The 14429-nt window shown below is 39.9% G+C and overlaps 1 protein-coding gene across 2 annotated transcripts in view; it reads left to right on the plus strand.

Moving 5' to 3' along the window:
• The first annotated feature begins 202 nt into the window (after positions 1-202).
• RGPD4 (RANBP2 like and GRIP domain containing 4) overlaps positions 203-14429 on the plus strand; it is a 36694-nt gene continuing 22467 nt past the window's right edge. For both annotated transcript variants that reach the window (XM_054162837.1, XM_054162838.1), the window contains exons 1-19: positions 203-371; positions 2382-2449; positions 3014-3125; positions 3982-4134; positions 4940-5170; positions 5601-5746; positions 7075-7267; positions 7957-8047; positions 8880-9089; positions 9585-9763; positions 9852-10027; positions 10311-10434; positions 10755-10916; positions 12283-12420; positions 12497-12640; positions 13116-13298; positions 13382-13462; positions 13958-14096; positions 14270-14367. In XM_054162837.1, the coding sequence (XP_054018812.1) occupies positions 297-371; positions 2382-2449; positions 3014-3125; positions 3982-4134; positions 4940-5170; positions 5601-5746; positions 7075-7267; positions 7957-8047; positions 8880-9089; positions 9585-9763; positions 9852-10027; positions 10311-10434; positions 10755-10916; positions 12283-12420; positions 12497-12640; positions 13116-13298; positions 13382-13462; positions 13958-14096; positions 14270-14367 (2703 nt within the window). In that variant the 5' untranslated portion in view covers positions 203-296. The remainder of the gene's footprint in view (positions 372-2381; positions 2450-3013; positions 3126-3981; positions 4135-4939; positions 5171-5600; positions 5747-7074; positions 7268-7956; positions 8048-8879; positions 9090-9584; positions 9764-9851; positions 10028-10310; positions 10435-10754; positions 10917-12282; positions 12421-12496; positions 12641-13115; positions 13299-13381; positions 13463-13957; positions 14097-14269; positions 14368-14429) is intronic.

Here is a 14429-nt window from a genome sequence, read left to right on the forward strand (position 1 = left end):
TTAATGAGTCTATAGTTTTAGGCCCCACCCCCCGCCAGCCCTCCCCTCAGCAGCAGCAGCGCGCTCCCGCTCCCGGCCTTCCCACGGGCGCATGCGCGAGGGCGGACGAGGCCCCGCCCTGCAGAGGGAAGGGGCCGCTAGCGGGGCGGCTGGTGGCGTTTCGGTGTTCTGTGCGGTTGCGCGGGAAGTTGCGTAACGCGCGACGGCCGCCGCTTCCTCCATCCCTCCCCTGCGAAGGCCGGCGGGCAAGGCGCTCTGTCTGGAGGGAGGCCGGGTGCGGCCCCCGCCGTGGCGCCATGATGCGGCGTACGAAGCCCGAAGTGGAGCGGTACGTCGCCTCTGTGCAGGCAGCCGCATCTTCTCCCAGAGAGGTAAGCGATGCCGGCGTCGGGCCCTGTCGGGAGCTGCCAACGGACCTTCCGCGGCCTTGTCCTTCTCGTCCACGCCGCTCAGTTGTGGCTGCTCGCGGCCGCCCGGCCTGGCTTGGCTCGGTGGGGCCTGTGGTGGGGCCGTTTCCCACGGCTCATAGCGCCAGGCTTCAGAAGCAGCTCGTGTGGGCCGCAGCGGCGGCCCTTCCTCGGTTTCGGAGGGGCGGCGGCTTCCCGCGCAGGAGCCTCGCTGCTCCTGCCGCACCGATAGGGGCCCGGCGACTATCTCTGTGTACCGTGGCTGGCTTCCCTCACTGTGTCGGGCCCCGCCGTGCCGGGGCTTAGTCTGTTCTGCACTTCCTCATCCCTAGTCGTACGAGGAAGTTGTCTCTGGCGTATTTCTGAGTCAGTAAACTCGGGGGTTTTTCAAGTCGAGTGAAGTACGGGAAGCTGCTGTGAGAGAGGGTGGGAAATGGTGTACAGATTGAGCAGTCTGTTACAATTCATGAGAGCTATTTAATCCTGAAATACCCTGTTCTACTGTTTTGAAAGGATTTTATTGCAGAGGTAGAATACTCATCAGTGTGTTGTGCAATGTGACTGCATCCATGTTCACCATTATGCAGCAGGGCCTTTATGCAGGGCCTGTGTACAACATCATCATTTGTACCTTTCCCAACAGTAACAACGTTATCCTGTGACTTTAATTGGCTTGGGTACCGTGTAGGCTAGACAATGTCCAGTACATCTGTTAGAATCGGAGGTGTTTTTCAGTTGTTGTGATATTCCTCTTGGACACAAACTAAAAAAATTCCTCCCCTTCTCTTGTGCTTAAGGCCAGCTGGCATATATTTAGCAGGGTGGGATTTTACCTAGTGCTTACAACTAATTATATAGTATAGTCAACGGTGGAAATAGTTACTGGTTTTCTTATTGTGTTGATTTGGGATGGAGGCGAGCCACTTAGAAAGCTGCAAAGCGTGTACCTTGAGGTTTCTTTTCACACACGTTTAAAAGGAGATGCCAAGTGTGATTCCACTCTGACGTGTTTCAATGTTTCCTTTTTCTAACATACTTCTAAAATAGACTGATAATGTGAAGTGCCTTAGTAGGCCTGCTTTCTAAACCACTATTTAAAATTTTGCAGGAATAGTACAGGTGGGAGAGAGGGGGAAACTAGTAACTAAAACGCTTTTTAAATCTGCATATTTTGAGTCATAGATGTAAGTATTGCCAGCATTTTGAGGGGTTCACAAGCAAAATAGGTTTTTGGACTGATACTGGGAGCTCAAGTGTTAAATGTGTTTGGTTTACATCTGCCTTAATTTTTTTGCCTGTGACATAGCAAGTTCTTCAGCTTGTTCCTTTCACCCTTTTCCTCCTCCCCTCTTTCCACCCTCTTGCCCTCTGCCCACTTTTTGTCTATTTATTTTGTCTCTGTTGCTTCCTTGTTCTATCCCCCAAAAAATTACTTTTAGGAGATGTTTCACCTTTCATCTATAAAATGTGTCTGTTCAAGTTACCTTAGACTGACATCAGAAATAAACTGCATAAATACACTTCTTACCCAAACTGAGAGTGACATGGGTAGAGATTGCTTTTTCCATACGGATGTTTAAACAGTACTGTCTGATAGCATGCTACAGCGCCTGCGAATGACACTCTTGGTTTGAAGTTGGGTTTTTTCCTTTGCTATACTGAAACTGATCCCATTCTTTCACTCACTTTAATGAGAAGCATTTATGAAATACCACATGTATAAGAGTTTGTTGCTTGCTTCGCTTGTAATCGCTATATTGCCTAGTAGCGTTTGCTAATTATAGGAGAAATGTTATTAATTCTTAATCCTGCATCTTTGAAAAACAAACTCTTAAAGGTGAGGAATGGATTTGAATCAAATAACTAGTTGTCAGATTCAGTCATTTTAAAGCATTTTGCATTATTGAAAGATCACTGAATTACTTTTGAAGTACTGTATGGCTAAAATATGTCGCCCATGTTTTTTTTCTTCAGAAATCAATGAAAGGATTCCTCTTCGCGAAGCTGTATTTTGAAATAAAAGAGTATGAACTTGCTAAGAGGTAACATGCATTGATGTATGGTGTTTGTGTTATTTTTCTATTCTATGAAGTGTCAGAGAAAGCTAAATTAATATGAAGTTTACCAGAGAAACCAAGATCGGTGTCATGCTGTTTAAAGATGTGGATATTAAACCTTTAAATCTTTATGAAACAGCAACTTTAAAGAAGATTAGTTACAAGATACTGAAAAACTTACCTGTTTGGAATGGCTCTTATTTCCTCATTGTGTTTTATAGGTCTTACTGTTTCTGTGAACTACTGCCTTCTTTTTTTTTTTAAACAGAAATACTTGCTAGCCATTAAGTAGTATCTGTATATATAAAACAATATTATTTCTCACTTTAAGGTCCGGAAAGTTATCTAGAACAAAATATGCCTAGCAGGGTAAGTGTAGTGGTTTAACACAGTTTGCTTTCACAAACAACCCTCCACACACAGATGGGAGGGAAGTACTCATCAGCAGATTCAATTGAACGCGTGACATTAGGTTGTTATAGCTCAGGAAGGAGAGGAGTACTGTTGAAAAACATTGGTCAAATAACTGACTTTTTTCCCCCTCCATAGATATATATCTACATACCTCAATGTGCAGGAGCGAGATCCCAAAGCACACAGATTTCTTGGACAAATTTATGAAGCTGAGGATAACATAGAAAAAGCTTTTGGATGTTACAAGGTAAGTACTATGCTCTATTACTCTTTTGTAAATTGACTTCTAAAATCCTTCTGTTCTGGACATTCTCAAACCTATAGAAGAAAATGTGTTCCTGGGAAAATGGCATTATTTATACACCTTTGGCAATGGAAAGCATACATAGCACTGCATCGTCACTTGATGTCACTTGCTTCAGTAGTTTCTTCATTTTTTGTTTGGGACTTGATCTTTCTGCTTCCTGCTGTTAAATTCTTCCTATGCCATACATTGCCTTTTGGGTTATGGATTTGTGGCTGTTGTAGAATTCCATAATGTGGGTTGATGACAATAGAAGTCTAGTTGCTACTGGGAGACTGTAGTCCTGTTATGGTTTTTTGCTTGTTAGTTTTGGTGGGAGCAGGGGCAGAATGGCAGGATAGAGCTCATCTAGATTAGGCTATCCTACAAATGTCAAATTCTCCGTCTGGTTTTGGAGAGGCAGATGATGTGCTCAGAAGTTTGGTCGCCAACACAACTCCAGGAAATGCTATCACACGTGTTAAACTGGCTGTCTTGACTGCGTTTTCAGAAGTGTCTGTGTCTGGGTAGACTAGAGGTAGTTGTACTGCCTGTGTAGCTAATAGCTAGTGGTAGGTGCAGAGGAGCTGGCTTTTGCATTGTTTTGGTTTATGTGCTTCTGAATTCCAGCAGTTGTCTGGAATGCTGTAAACCAGTGGTGGCACTTAGAAAGGCTTTTCTTAATATATTCTATATTGATAGATCTATCTAATCTGGGTAGCTGGCCTCATTTGTGTGAGGGTTAACTCTTTCCTGTTATATATGGATTGTAAAATCGACTGACCTTTTTTTGTCTCCTTTGTGCCCAATGGAAAACTAGCGTTCGGTGGAGTTGAACCCAACACAGAAAGATCTTGTCTTGAAGATTGCCGAGTTACTGTGCAATAATGATGTTACTGATGGAAGGGCAAAGTACTGGGTTGAGAGAGCTGCTAAGCTCTTCCCTGGGAGTCCTGCTGTTTACAGGTTGAAGGTAAATTCCAAATTACTTATGTTCAATGGCTTAAGGAAACTTTCAGCATCTGATTGCAGTGCTCTTTGTATGTTGTTTTACACACAACTCTTCCTGGCTGGATTGTTTCAGAATCTTTAACATGAAATCTGAGATACAACTTTCTTTGCAGTCTTGACATTTTTGTCTAGCTTTCAAGAAAGATGCATCTACAGGCTTTCATTCACTTTTTAATGTTTCAAGGTTAACCCACTTAAAAAATGCCGAGAAACTATTAGTTGTCATATCTGAGAAGTTAAGACTAGATAAACACTGCATTATCTTTGTTTTGTCATTTGCAGGAATGTAAACTCAGACTTTCTTACTCTGCACTGATCTTTTGTTTTTAAAGCTGTATTATGATCACTTTTGCAGAATGTGAGAAATGCTGTAATTCTCAAATACTGTGTAAATGGCTGTCAGTCATGCAGTCTCACTTTTACACAGGTGTACTAATTTTGTGTAGGTAGGCAACAGGCACATGGGAGTTTTAAGATGTGTGGTTTGTATTGGTTTTTCCTTATGCAAAGTAGTCTGTGGCAGTGTATACCGTCATTGAAAACAAAGTTTGACAAACATTACTTAAAATTGGTAAGGGACAAATTCTTCTGAGGATTTTGATAGCTATCTCCATGTAAAAATATTTCAGCAAACTTCATGTAATATCTGAAAGCTTTTAAGAGTAGTGTAGTTTTGAGTCTATGTAGTGGAGTAGTTTAGTACTGTAGTTGTTTGAAAGGCTCATGTGGGAAATGAAATATTAACATGTTGCCTTCATGCTTAACAGGAGCAGTTACTGGATTGTAAAGGTGAAGATGGACGGAATCAGCTTTTTGACTTGATTCAAGCAGAACTTTATGCAAGACCAGATGATGTCTACATAAATATCAGACTAGTTGCACTCTACCGTTCAAATAATAGATTAAAAGATGCTGTGCTTCATTGTCAGGAAGCAGAGAAGAAAATACCTTTACAGTCAAGCTTGGAATGGTGTTCCTGTGTTGTAGAGACACTTGAGGTGTTTAATCATATTTTGATCCTGTGATAGTCTTCCCTATCTTTTTAACTGGTCTATTTCTCTTAGTATCATTACTCTGAGAGCTGTTTCTCAAGTGATTTATCTCCTTCAAATGCAAGTCTACTGAAACCAGTGGAATTACAAAATACTTCTTGGTTTTTTTAAATTGGAATTTTCTCATTAAAGTTTAACCTTATAGAACGATTGAGTTTCTAACTTCAAAAGCTGAGTTAGATACAGCAGTTCCATTAGGGATAAAATTGCTCAGGCAAATAGTTCTCTGGAACTTTGCTGCTGAAGAATATGTTAAGATCTCACCTATGAAACTGGATTATGCAGTAAATGCTACTAATGTGTTTTGGAGAAGTGCTGCCCTTGCCTTCATGGAAGGATGACTGTTCCTTATCCTGTGATGAACTTTCTTCTTTAGGAATATCTGGAATCTTTGCAAGACTTGGAGTCTGATAAAAATAACTGGAGAGCTATCAGGAAAGATTATCTGCTGGCCTATTCCAGCTTTGTCAAAATGACACTTGCTTCTAGAGATGTTCAGGAATGCAGAGAGACACTTGAAAGGTACTATTTTAACTTTCCTGTTAAAAAGTCTCTAATAATTGTTATTTTTTTCTTACTATTCATTGATTTTTACTGGGTTTGAACCTCAGGATGTCTTTTGTAGACATGCAAGCCTTGTTTGAATAGTCAGTATGCAGCTATGAAGAAGACTTACTGATCCTGAATCAATTAACTTTGTACCTTCTTTCCTTTCAGTAAGAGTTCTGTATTTTAGCAGTTGACCAATTCAGATTTTCCAGAGAAGTGGGGGAAAGAAAACCAAACCACCACCAGGCCACCCAACAACAACAAGAGGAAAAGTCAAAACTACCTCTTACGGATCAGCTTTGTCCTGATCATTTTGGTCTAAATAAACACAAAGCATGCTGAAATAGTTAAGAACTTTATGTATATAGTACAGTTGGGAGGGAGGAAGCCACTTGATGGAAGAACACTCCTTCAGGATAAATGTTGATGTTGCAGGATCAGCTAAATCAGCTGACTTCAAGGCATTTAATCTGTGGTGCACTTAGTACTACAAAACAGTGTTTGTAGTCAATATATTAAGGTCTGTGTTACTTCTGTTATCTTCCCTTTCTTACTGTTTTTTATTGACTTACCTTTGTTCCTTAATTATGCAATGGCTGTTATGCCTCTTGTAAAACAATATTCTTCAGTCTGTTAATCTTGAATTAGTATTTGAGGTAATACAAACAGTGGTTGAGGAATACTTAATGCTCAGATGTACTTTATTTTCTCTTCTCTGTTATTGACTAAAATTGTTATGGGTTTTTTGTTGTGATTTTATTAGAGCAATACAAGGTCATGGCACTGCTAACAGCCATTGTAGTTCTGTCAGGCAACTGAAAGAGTATTTTAACTGTACTCTGGAAAGCCTCTCATGAGTGGGGGTTGTATACTAGTCTACACTTACTCAAATTATCTACAGTATGTTTTGTTTCTGAGGATCCTGTCTACCTGTATTCTGAGCCTTTCTGATAAGCAAAGGAAATAGTAAAGCAAAGTGACAAGTGCTTCATGCATGTCTCTGAATCTGCTGTAGAGAGCAAGTTTACCCATGTAGTTTGGGAGTATACTTTTGAAACCAGCTATTGTAAGATACGCCAAAAAGGACTGTAAATATCTAGGTAGTATTTATTATATTTTGCTTCCAGTAAGCTTTGGGAGTTTGAAACTGGTTATTTTTAGTGCAAGTTTGGTTTATGCAACAAAAGCGGTTCTAACCATTGATTCCTGGAGTTACTTGATTCATGTTAAATGTTAACCAAAATCATCTGCTATAGCTTTTACCAGGGCACTGTTTAGAATGAGTCTTCTCTGCATTTTAGTTTTGATCGTGTGCTTCAGTCAGTGAAACCGTATGTGAATGGGGCTGATGAGTTGTCTCGGACCTTTGTGGAAATGAAAGGACAGCTATACATGCATGCTGGAACTTTGCTGCTGAAAATGGCCCAGCACAATGAGGCACAGTGGAGAGCTGTGTGTGAACTAGCAGCATTGTGTTATCTGATAAGCTTCCAGGTAAGTAATTTTTCAGTTTATACCTTTTAGTTTGTGAAATGTTCTTGCTGTACATGTGCTGAACTGTATTCCTGAGATGAATTAGTGTTTGTGTGCCTAAGGAAAGGCTTCCTTCTCATTCACCAAACCCTGTTCTTTTGTAATTCTTTAAAAGTTTTCAAACAACTTGAATAAGGCAAAAGTATCTTCAGCTATTTCCCTTAAACTCACTAAGCCTTTTATTTCCTACAGTATATTCCTTTTTCTGTAATACAGCTGCACACGTGTTGAGTGTTAGGCTTATTGCTATAGGGAGGGAAGGGGATGAACTGTATAGTTCCCATACTTGTTGCATAGAGAACAGAAGTGAAAAAACAAGCATAATTTTTTGCCTTATGAAATAAAATTGATTGTTGTCTTTGTCACCACTTGCTTTCCAGATGTAATGTTTCCTCTCATGTTCACTTAATGTTGCTTTCAATAGCTGTAATTGCCCACTGTGGGATTGTGTATGTTTTGGGTGGGTTCCATGACACTCCCCACCTCCCCTGTCCAGGATGTGACATTGTGATTTCATATTAAATCGTGGGTTTTTTTAAGTCCTGTAGTTTTATAATGCTAAAAAGCTTCTTTCCTAATTCTTAGGACTAATTTAAATGATCCTCTATTACTGAGAAAAAGCTGTAACAAATTTCTCCTTACTTTACCAGGTTCCTAAACCAAAGTCAAAGCTAATAAAGGGGGATCAAACTGGACAAGATATGCTAGAAGTGTTGGCCTGTGATCGAAAAAGCCAGTCTGGTAAAAAAACCCAAAAACCTAAAATACAGCTGTGTAGCTACTTTAAAGGCTGAGTGGTTTGTTAAAGAACATAGCATTATCTTGAAATGCAGTGTTAATATTTCAGATTGTGATAAAAATCTTCTAGAGTCTGACTACATACATAAAACAGCAATTTTATCCTGAGACCTGGTATTTCCTTTTTATCATGCTGTTAGTGCACATTCTCATTTTTTAAAGTGTCTGTGAGGGTGTTTCACTTCCTCTTTGCCTCTCTAACATGCTAAGATAGAATTTAACTTGTGTGGTCTATTTATCTACTGTAAACGGCTTTTTGCCTGATATAGTACTTTGCAAGTATTGTTAGCCCCAACAGGAAAAGAAAATACTACTGCTTCCCTCTTCATCAACTTTGCTCTTTTTGCTGCTAATGATAGACATTTTTTCAGTTTATAGACTCTTGCACGTTCTAAATGTGAAAAGAGGCACACTAGGCATGAGGTTCAAGTGTTTCAGATTGGATTTGAATAAGAGACTTCTACTTGTGTTACAGCTACTTATTTTCAGGACAGTTGCAATGCCTCTAGGAGAGTAATAATACAAAGATGGCTTTGTTTTCACAAAGAACCGCATTTACCCATGGCTTGAGATTCTTGTCAGTAAGAGCTTGGAAAGCCAATGTGCCGATACACTGATCTAATTACCAGGGAGAAAGAATAACTTAACCTGTAGGGTTCATAAAAGGAAATCCTTATTCGTGCCCAGCTTTCGGGAACAAGAGCAGTGCAGTGTATCAGATATTTTCTTTATTTTTGCTAACAGTTTTATGTCAAGTGATATTTTTGTTTTCTAGGTCATATGCTGCTGAACTTAAGCCATGGCAAGCAGGACTTCTTTAAAGAGATTGTGGAATCATTTGCAAATCAGAGTGGTTTATTTACGTTGTTTGATAGCCTATTTGAGAGTGGAGCTTCTAGAGAGAGATCTTTTATTGGCACGGATGACATTGGAAATACCAGTACTCAAGCCCCAGTGCAAGTGGAACTTCATAAATATGATATTGGTAAGAAATTGTGAAACTCAGCACAACTTTCTACATCAAAAGTTCTTCAAATACTTTGTATTACAACAAAAGACATACCTGGAATAGCTGTCCAAAGTCGTTCTAATCTCCTAGGTAAGACTTAGACTTCATTGCAAAGTAAAGAAGCACTTCTCTTAAAAAAAATTGGAGAAGAAAATAGCTTTGGTAAAAATAGTTGCCTGTTAAAATGAATATGGTGAGCACAGAAGTGAAGGAAATTGTAGAGTGACCCCCTTTTAGAAGCTTAGGGAGTTGATGGTTTGAGCACTCAGAAGAACTGTCTATATGATATATTTGGCTAAGTTGAAGCTTAATCTTTTGTAAGTGAAAGTTAGAATCTTGGTGCTTGTAATATTACAGTTCTTTGGCTGCTCTGAGAGTGAAATGTGAAACCAGACTCTGATTAGACACAACAAATCTTGCTGACTTGTAGAAGCTAATCTGTGCATCCAGTTAATTCTTTTTTTTGCATAGGTGCTGTTCGTATGCACAATGGCAGTCTCCAGCACCTTGTGTGGCTTGGCTTGCGCTGGAACTCGATGTCAGTTTTACCCCCCATACGCAAATGGTTAAAACAGCTTTTTCACCTGCCCCAAGAAACATCAAGACTTGAGACAGATGCTCCTGAATCCATTTGTCTATTGGACCTTGAAGTAAGTAAACTTAGTAAGTTTTTAAATATAGTGTACAATCTAAGCTTTTTGGTATTGAATACATTTTATCCTTTTTTTTTTTAAACAGGTGTTCCTGCTTGCAGTGGTATTCACTAGCAACTTACAGTTACAAGAGAAGTTTAATTCTCAATACAGTGCACATCAGCCTCAATTCTTACCATTGCCAGTGTGCAAACAGCTCTTTACTGAAAAGCAAAGATCCTGGTGGGATGCTGCTCGTGCTCTTATTCAGAGAAAAACAACGTAAGACTCATAGTTTGTTTAACTACATTTTTAGGCAGCTTCTGCTGCAGCAGCTTGGATTGGTTCCCAGTATGTTCTTGTAAAATTATATTTTTCTTGATATGTTTGAAGTTTTGTATACTGGGGACTTGATACATATGATAGACTTCTGGAAATAGAATTTTTAGTTCTACCAATGCATGTTACGACCAAAACTGCTGGCTATGTTCATCAGAGAAATGACATGTGAACAGACTGAAAAATAAGAGAATGCTAATCAAGGAATGTTTCTTCTGATATGTAGACCAGGAACAGCAGCAAAACTGAGACTTACTGTACAGCATGGAATAAGTATTCTGCGAACACTAGACAAGCATGGCCTTCAACCTGCCTTAATTATTCACTGGGCAAAAAGTCTGCAAAAAACAGTAAGCTGAGATTATTTCTAAATGTGCTTCTTATTTGCCAAACTACAAACAAGCTGGGAATGGGGAAATAATCAGTTAAGAGCATATTATTGGGATCTGCTGGTTTTGTCTGGCAAAAGTCTCTGTAGTCGCCCTATAAAGTACTCTGTCTTAGACTGTAGTGCTGTTTTCTATATGTTACTTTACATGGCTCTTGAGAGAAACTCCCTAAGGTGTATCTCAAGTATCAGAGAAGTACTCCTGGAACTTTTCAAGAAGTAACTTTTTTTTCCTTGAATTCACTGAAATAACATGTGCTTCTGTTCCCTTCTCTTCATCAGGGCATTAGCCTTAACTCTTTCTATGACCAGAAGGAATACATTGGACGAAGTGTCTACTACTGGAAGAAAGTTTTGCCTATGCTGGAAACTATCAAAAAGAGGAGGAGTATTCCTGAACCTACTGATCCACTCTTCAAACACTTCCACAGTGTAGACATTCAGGTACAGATTGATGAAGCCAAAGCTGATCTCTGTGGTAATGGTTGCAATAAGCAGTGAGAGCAATCTGGCAGTGTAGGCCTGGAGCCTGACGTGGTGGTAGGCCGTGTCCAGCACGGGTGCAGAAGTAGCTAGCAGCATAGCAGAATAGTGCTGTGCCTGCACCGTGTAACCAAAGCAGGACACCGGTAGCTATAAACACAGAGTTATCTCAGAATAACAGGACACACATGTGCATCAACAATCTTGCGTGTTAGTACTGGTTTAACCAATAATCTATAGTAATAGTGTGTGGTCACTCGTGAGGGGCCAATGAAGCCATGCCAGCAATGCCCTCTGAGTTGATATAAGTTCTAAGGGTTTTCTTACTGCGCACTTTCCTCCATGCTTTTCTTACTAGCCTGTCAGCTCTGTCTGCTCTGTACCATGCTTTCACCATAGCCCTAAGCCATGGGCCTGCAATACTGAAGCAATAAAGGACAATACTTGATCAGATGTATTGACTCCATTCTCCTTCGTTGCTAAATCTGGTGCCCAGCGTGGGGCGCCAGATTTAGCCAGATATGGTGATGACGGAGGTACTTGGAATCAATACGGCTGACCAATATGATCGGGTATTGATCCTTTATTGTTCCAGCATTGCAGGCCTGTGGCTCAGGCCTATGGTGAAAGCATGGCACAGTAAAGCATGGAAGGACAGGAGACAGGCAGAAAAAGAAGTGCGTAGCAAGGAAACTGCTACAATTTATATAACCTTGGTGTGCCTTGTTGGCATGGACTCATTGGTCCCCTATGAGTGACCACACATCACACTATTGTAGATTATTGGTCCAACTATGGATGACACGTGAGGTTTGTTGATGCAGGTGTATGTCCTGTTGTCCCAAGATAACTCACTATGTTTCTAGCTACCAGCGTCTCGTTTTAGTTACAGTGCTGCAGGCACAGCACTGTTTTGGCATACTGGTAGCTGGCTCTGCACTTACGCTGAGCATGGCCTACCACCATGTCAGGCTCCAGGCCTGAACTGCCAGATTGCTCACACCACTCGTAACTGGTGTTCCCACAGATCTCAGAGTGTCTACATCAAAAACTTACATCATGGGATTTTTTTGTGCATTGTACATGGCATTTTGTTATTACTGTAAAACTGTTTATGATGAGATTTGGTAGTATAGGTGTCTGATAGAGAGCAGGGCAGGGAATCTCTCCTTACAACTTGATTCTTCAAAGTTGTGTACATGATTGGAAGGCCTGAACACCCTTAGTACCAACTTCCTATATTACAGGAAAACACTTTTAAAAGAAAAACCCAATAATACTTGCGTCATTCCATTCTTAGGTATGAGTTGTCTTTCATTTTTTGCAGGTGTTTCAGGTTGCAGCATATGAAGAGGAGGCACGTATTGCATTTGCAATGTTGGATGCAGTTGATGGCAAAACCGATGATGCTTTGTTAGCATTTGAAGCTATTAATAATGTGGTTTCGTACTGGAATCTTGCCATGGTAAGTTTATAAATTGCATCACCCCAACATTGCATTTTTCTGACTGACCCTAAATAATCTGCATCCTGTCCTTCAGATCTTCCAAAGGAAGGCAGAAGACGTTGAAAGTGATGCCATGCCAGAAGAACAAGAACAGCGCAAAACCTACCTTCTTAAAAGCAAGCATTATTTAATGCGGATCATTGAGGAAAACTCCTCAGATGTGTCAGTAACTGAGAAAGTAAGTAGTTCTTGCTTTTGAAACCATTTTCGATAAATGCAGTGGACTTGCTTATTGTTTCAAAATGAGACTGTCTGCAGTTATGCTTGCTTTTTTTAAGGCTAGGCTCTGCATTAAGGCAAGTAAACTTAGTTCTTTGCTCAGGACAAATGACCTGCTTAATACCAGTGGATTGAAAAACTGAGTAACTACTGTAACCTAGCAGATCATGCAGTATTCAGACTAGTCTGGATGAAAGCTATAAACAAACAACTTTTGCCACTATCTTTTTCTGGAGTTCGGTAGTTTGAAAAAGTAGCATGCATGTTTATGTGAATTGTTTTCTTGTATTACTCTTAAGACATTTAGTGCTTTGTTGTAAACCTGGTGTTTGTGTAATGAAAGCCTTGTGAACTGTTCAACCACCATTCTGACTGCAGTCTGTCCTGTTCCAAATGAGAATTGCAATCATCACATGTTTCTAATAACTTTCTAGCTGCCAGTGTCTATTGAAACTGTGAGGGAAATGCTAGATACAGTGATTCAGGAACTTGGTGAGAATGATGAAGAGGGAAGTCCTGCCTTCAGAAATGGTCTCTCAAGTGCTGCTGATTCAGAGGTGAAACATTCTACTCCATCACCAACTAAGTTCTCTCTTTCACCAAATAAGAGTTACAAGGTACTCTAGCCAATTATTACTTCAGGGAATTGTTGTCTGAAGAAAAATGCACAAGATTAAATCAATGTTTGTTTTCTTTCTAGTTTTCTCCTAAAGCTCCTCGGTGGGCAGAAGATCACAGATCTATACTTCAGATGATCTGTGAGCAAGTGGAAGCTTTAAAGGTAAATAATTTTGTCACTGTATTCAGTGAAGAACAGTTAGCCTTTTAGTTACTCTAAGGCTTTGGTGAGAATAGTATAGGCTAACTTACAGTTCCTAGACTACTATTTAAATCAGTGGTATTATCTTCTGTAAATGTTTCCCTGAATTGATCACTAAAGTAATCTTTTTGCTTAAAAACTTTCTTGGGAATTGGGCAGGGATGCAGAGGCAATCTATCCAAGGACTACGCAGAAGGCAGAAAGTTCTGCTTTCATAAGCTTGGTTCTCATCTACTTGTCTCTATTTTAGATTTTTGGTGGGTAGTTTTGTTTTGTTGTTTTGTTTGGTTTTCCCTTTTCCCCCCCTCCTTTTTTGGTTGGTTGTTTTTTTTTATTTCCCCTTCTGATGTCAAGCATGTTTTAAATAGTAGAAGGGTAGGGATCATTCTTTGTTTTCTTCTACAAATACCTATGTAATATATACTTACACACCTGATTGGCACACTGTCTTGACAGCATGAAATGCAAGAAATGAAACATAATAATTCCAACTTAAACACTTCATCTCATCGGTGGCCTGCTGAAAGCTATGGAACAGATACAATGCCAGAGGGTTATCAGAGACCACAAAATCTTCATGAAGCTCCATTAACAGGTAAATGGCTGCTAAATTTTTATCTAAATGCTTAGCTAAATCAAGTAAGTCTTTAGAAAATTAATGCAGAAAATGTTTTAATGATTTACAATCCAAAACTGATTGCTGGGGAGAGTCCTTTCAAAACAACAAGAAGAATCAAGTATAAACTGTTCCTGTTGTTCCTTTTTCAGTTGCTACCACTGGCCCATCTGTTTACTATAGCCAGTCACCTGCCTATAACTCTCAGTATCTTCTTAGAACTGCTGCGGCCAATGTAACACCAACAAAGGTGAGAACAAATCTATCCCCTTAAGCTACTTCCATTGATCTACTGGAAATAACTGCTTTTGA

This window comes from Dryobates pubescens, chromosome 7, assembly GCF_014839835.1.
Source record: "Dryobates pubescens isolate bDryPub1 chromosome 7, bDryPub1.pri, whole genome shotgun sequence".
Taxonomy (NCBI): Eukaryota; Metazoa; Chordata; class Aves; order Piciformes; family Picidae; genus Dryobates; species Dryobates pubescens.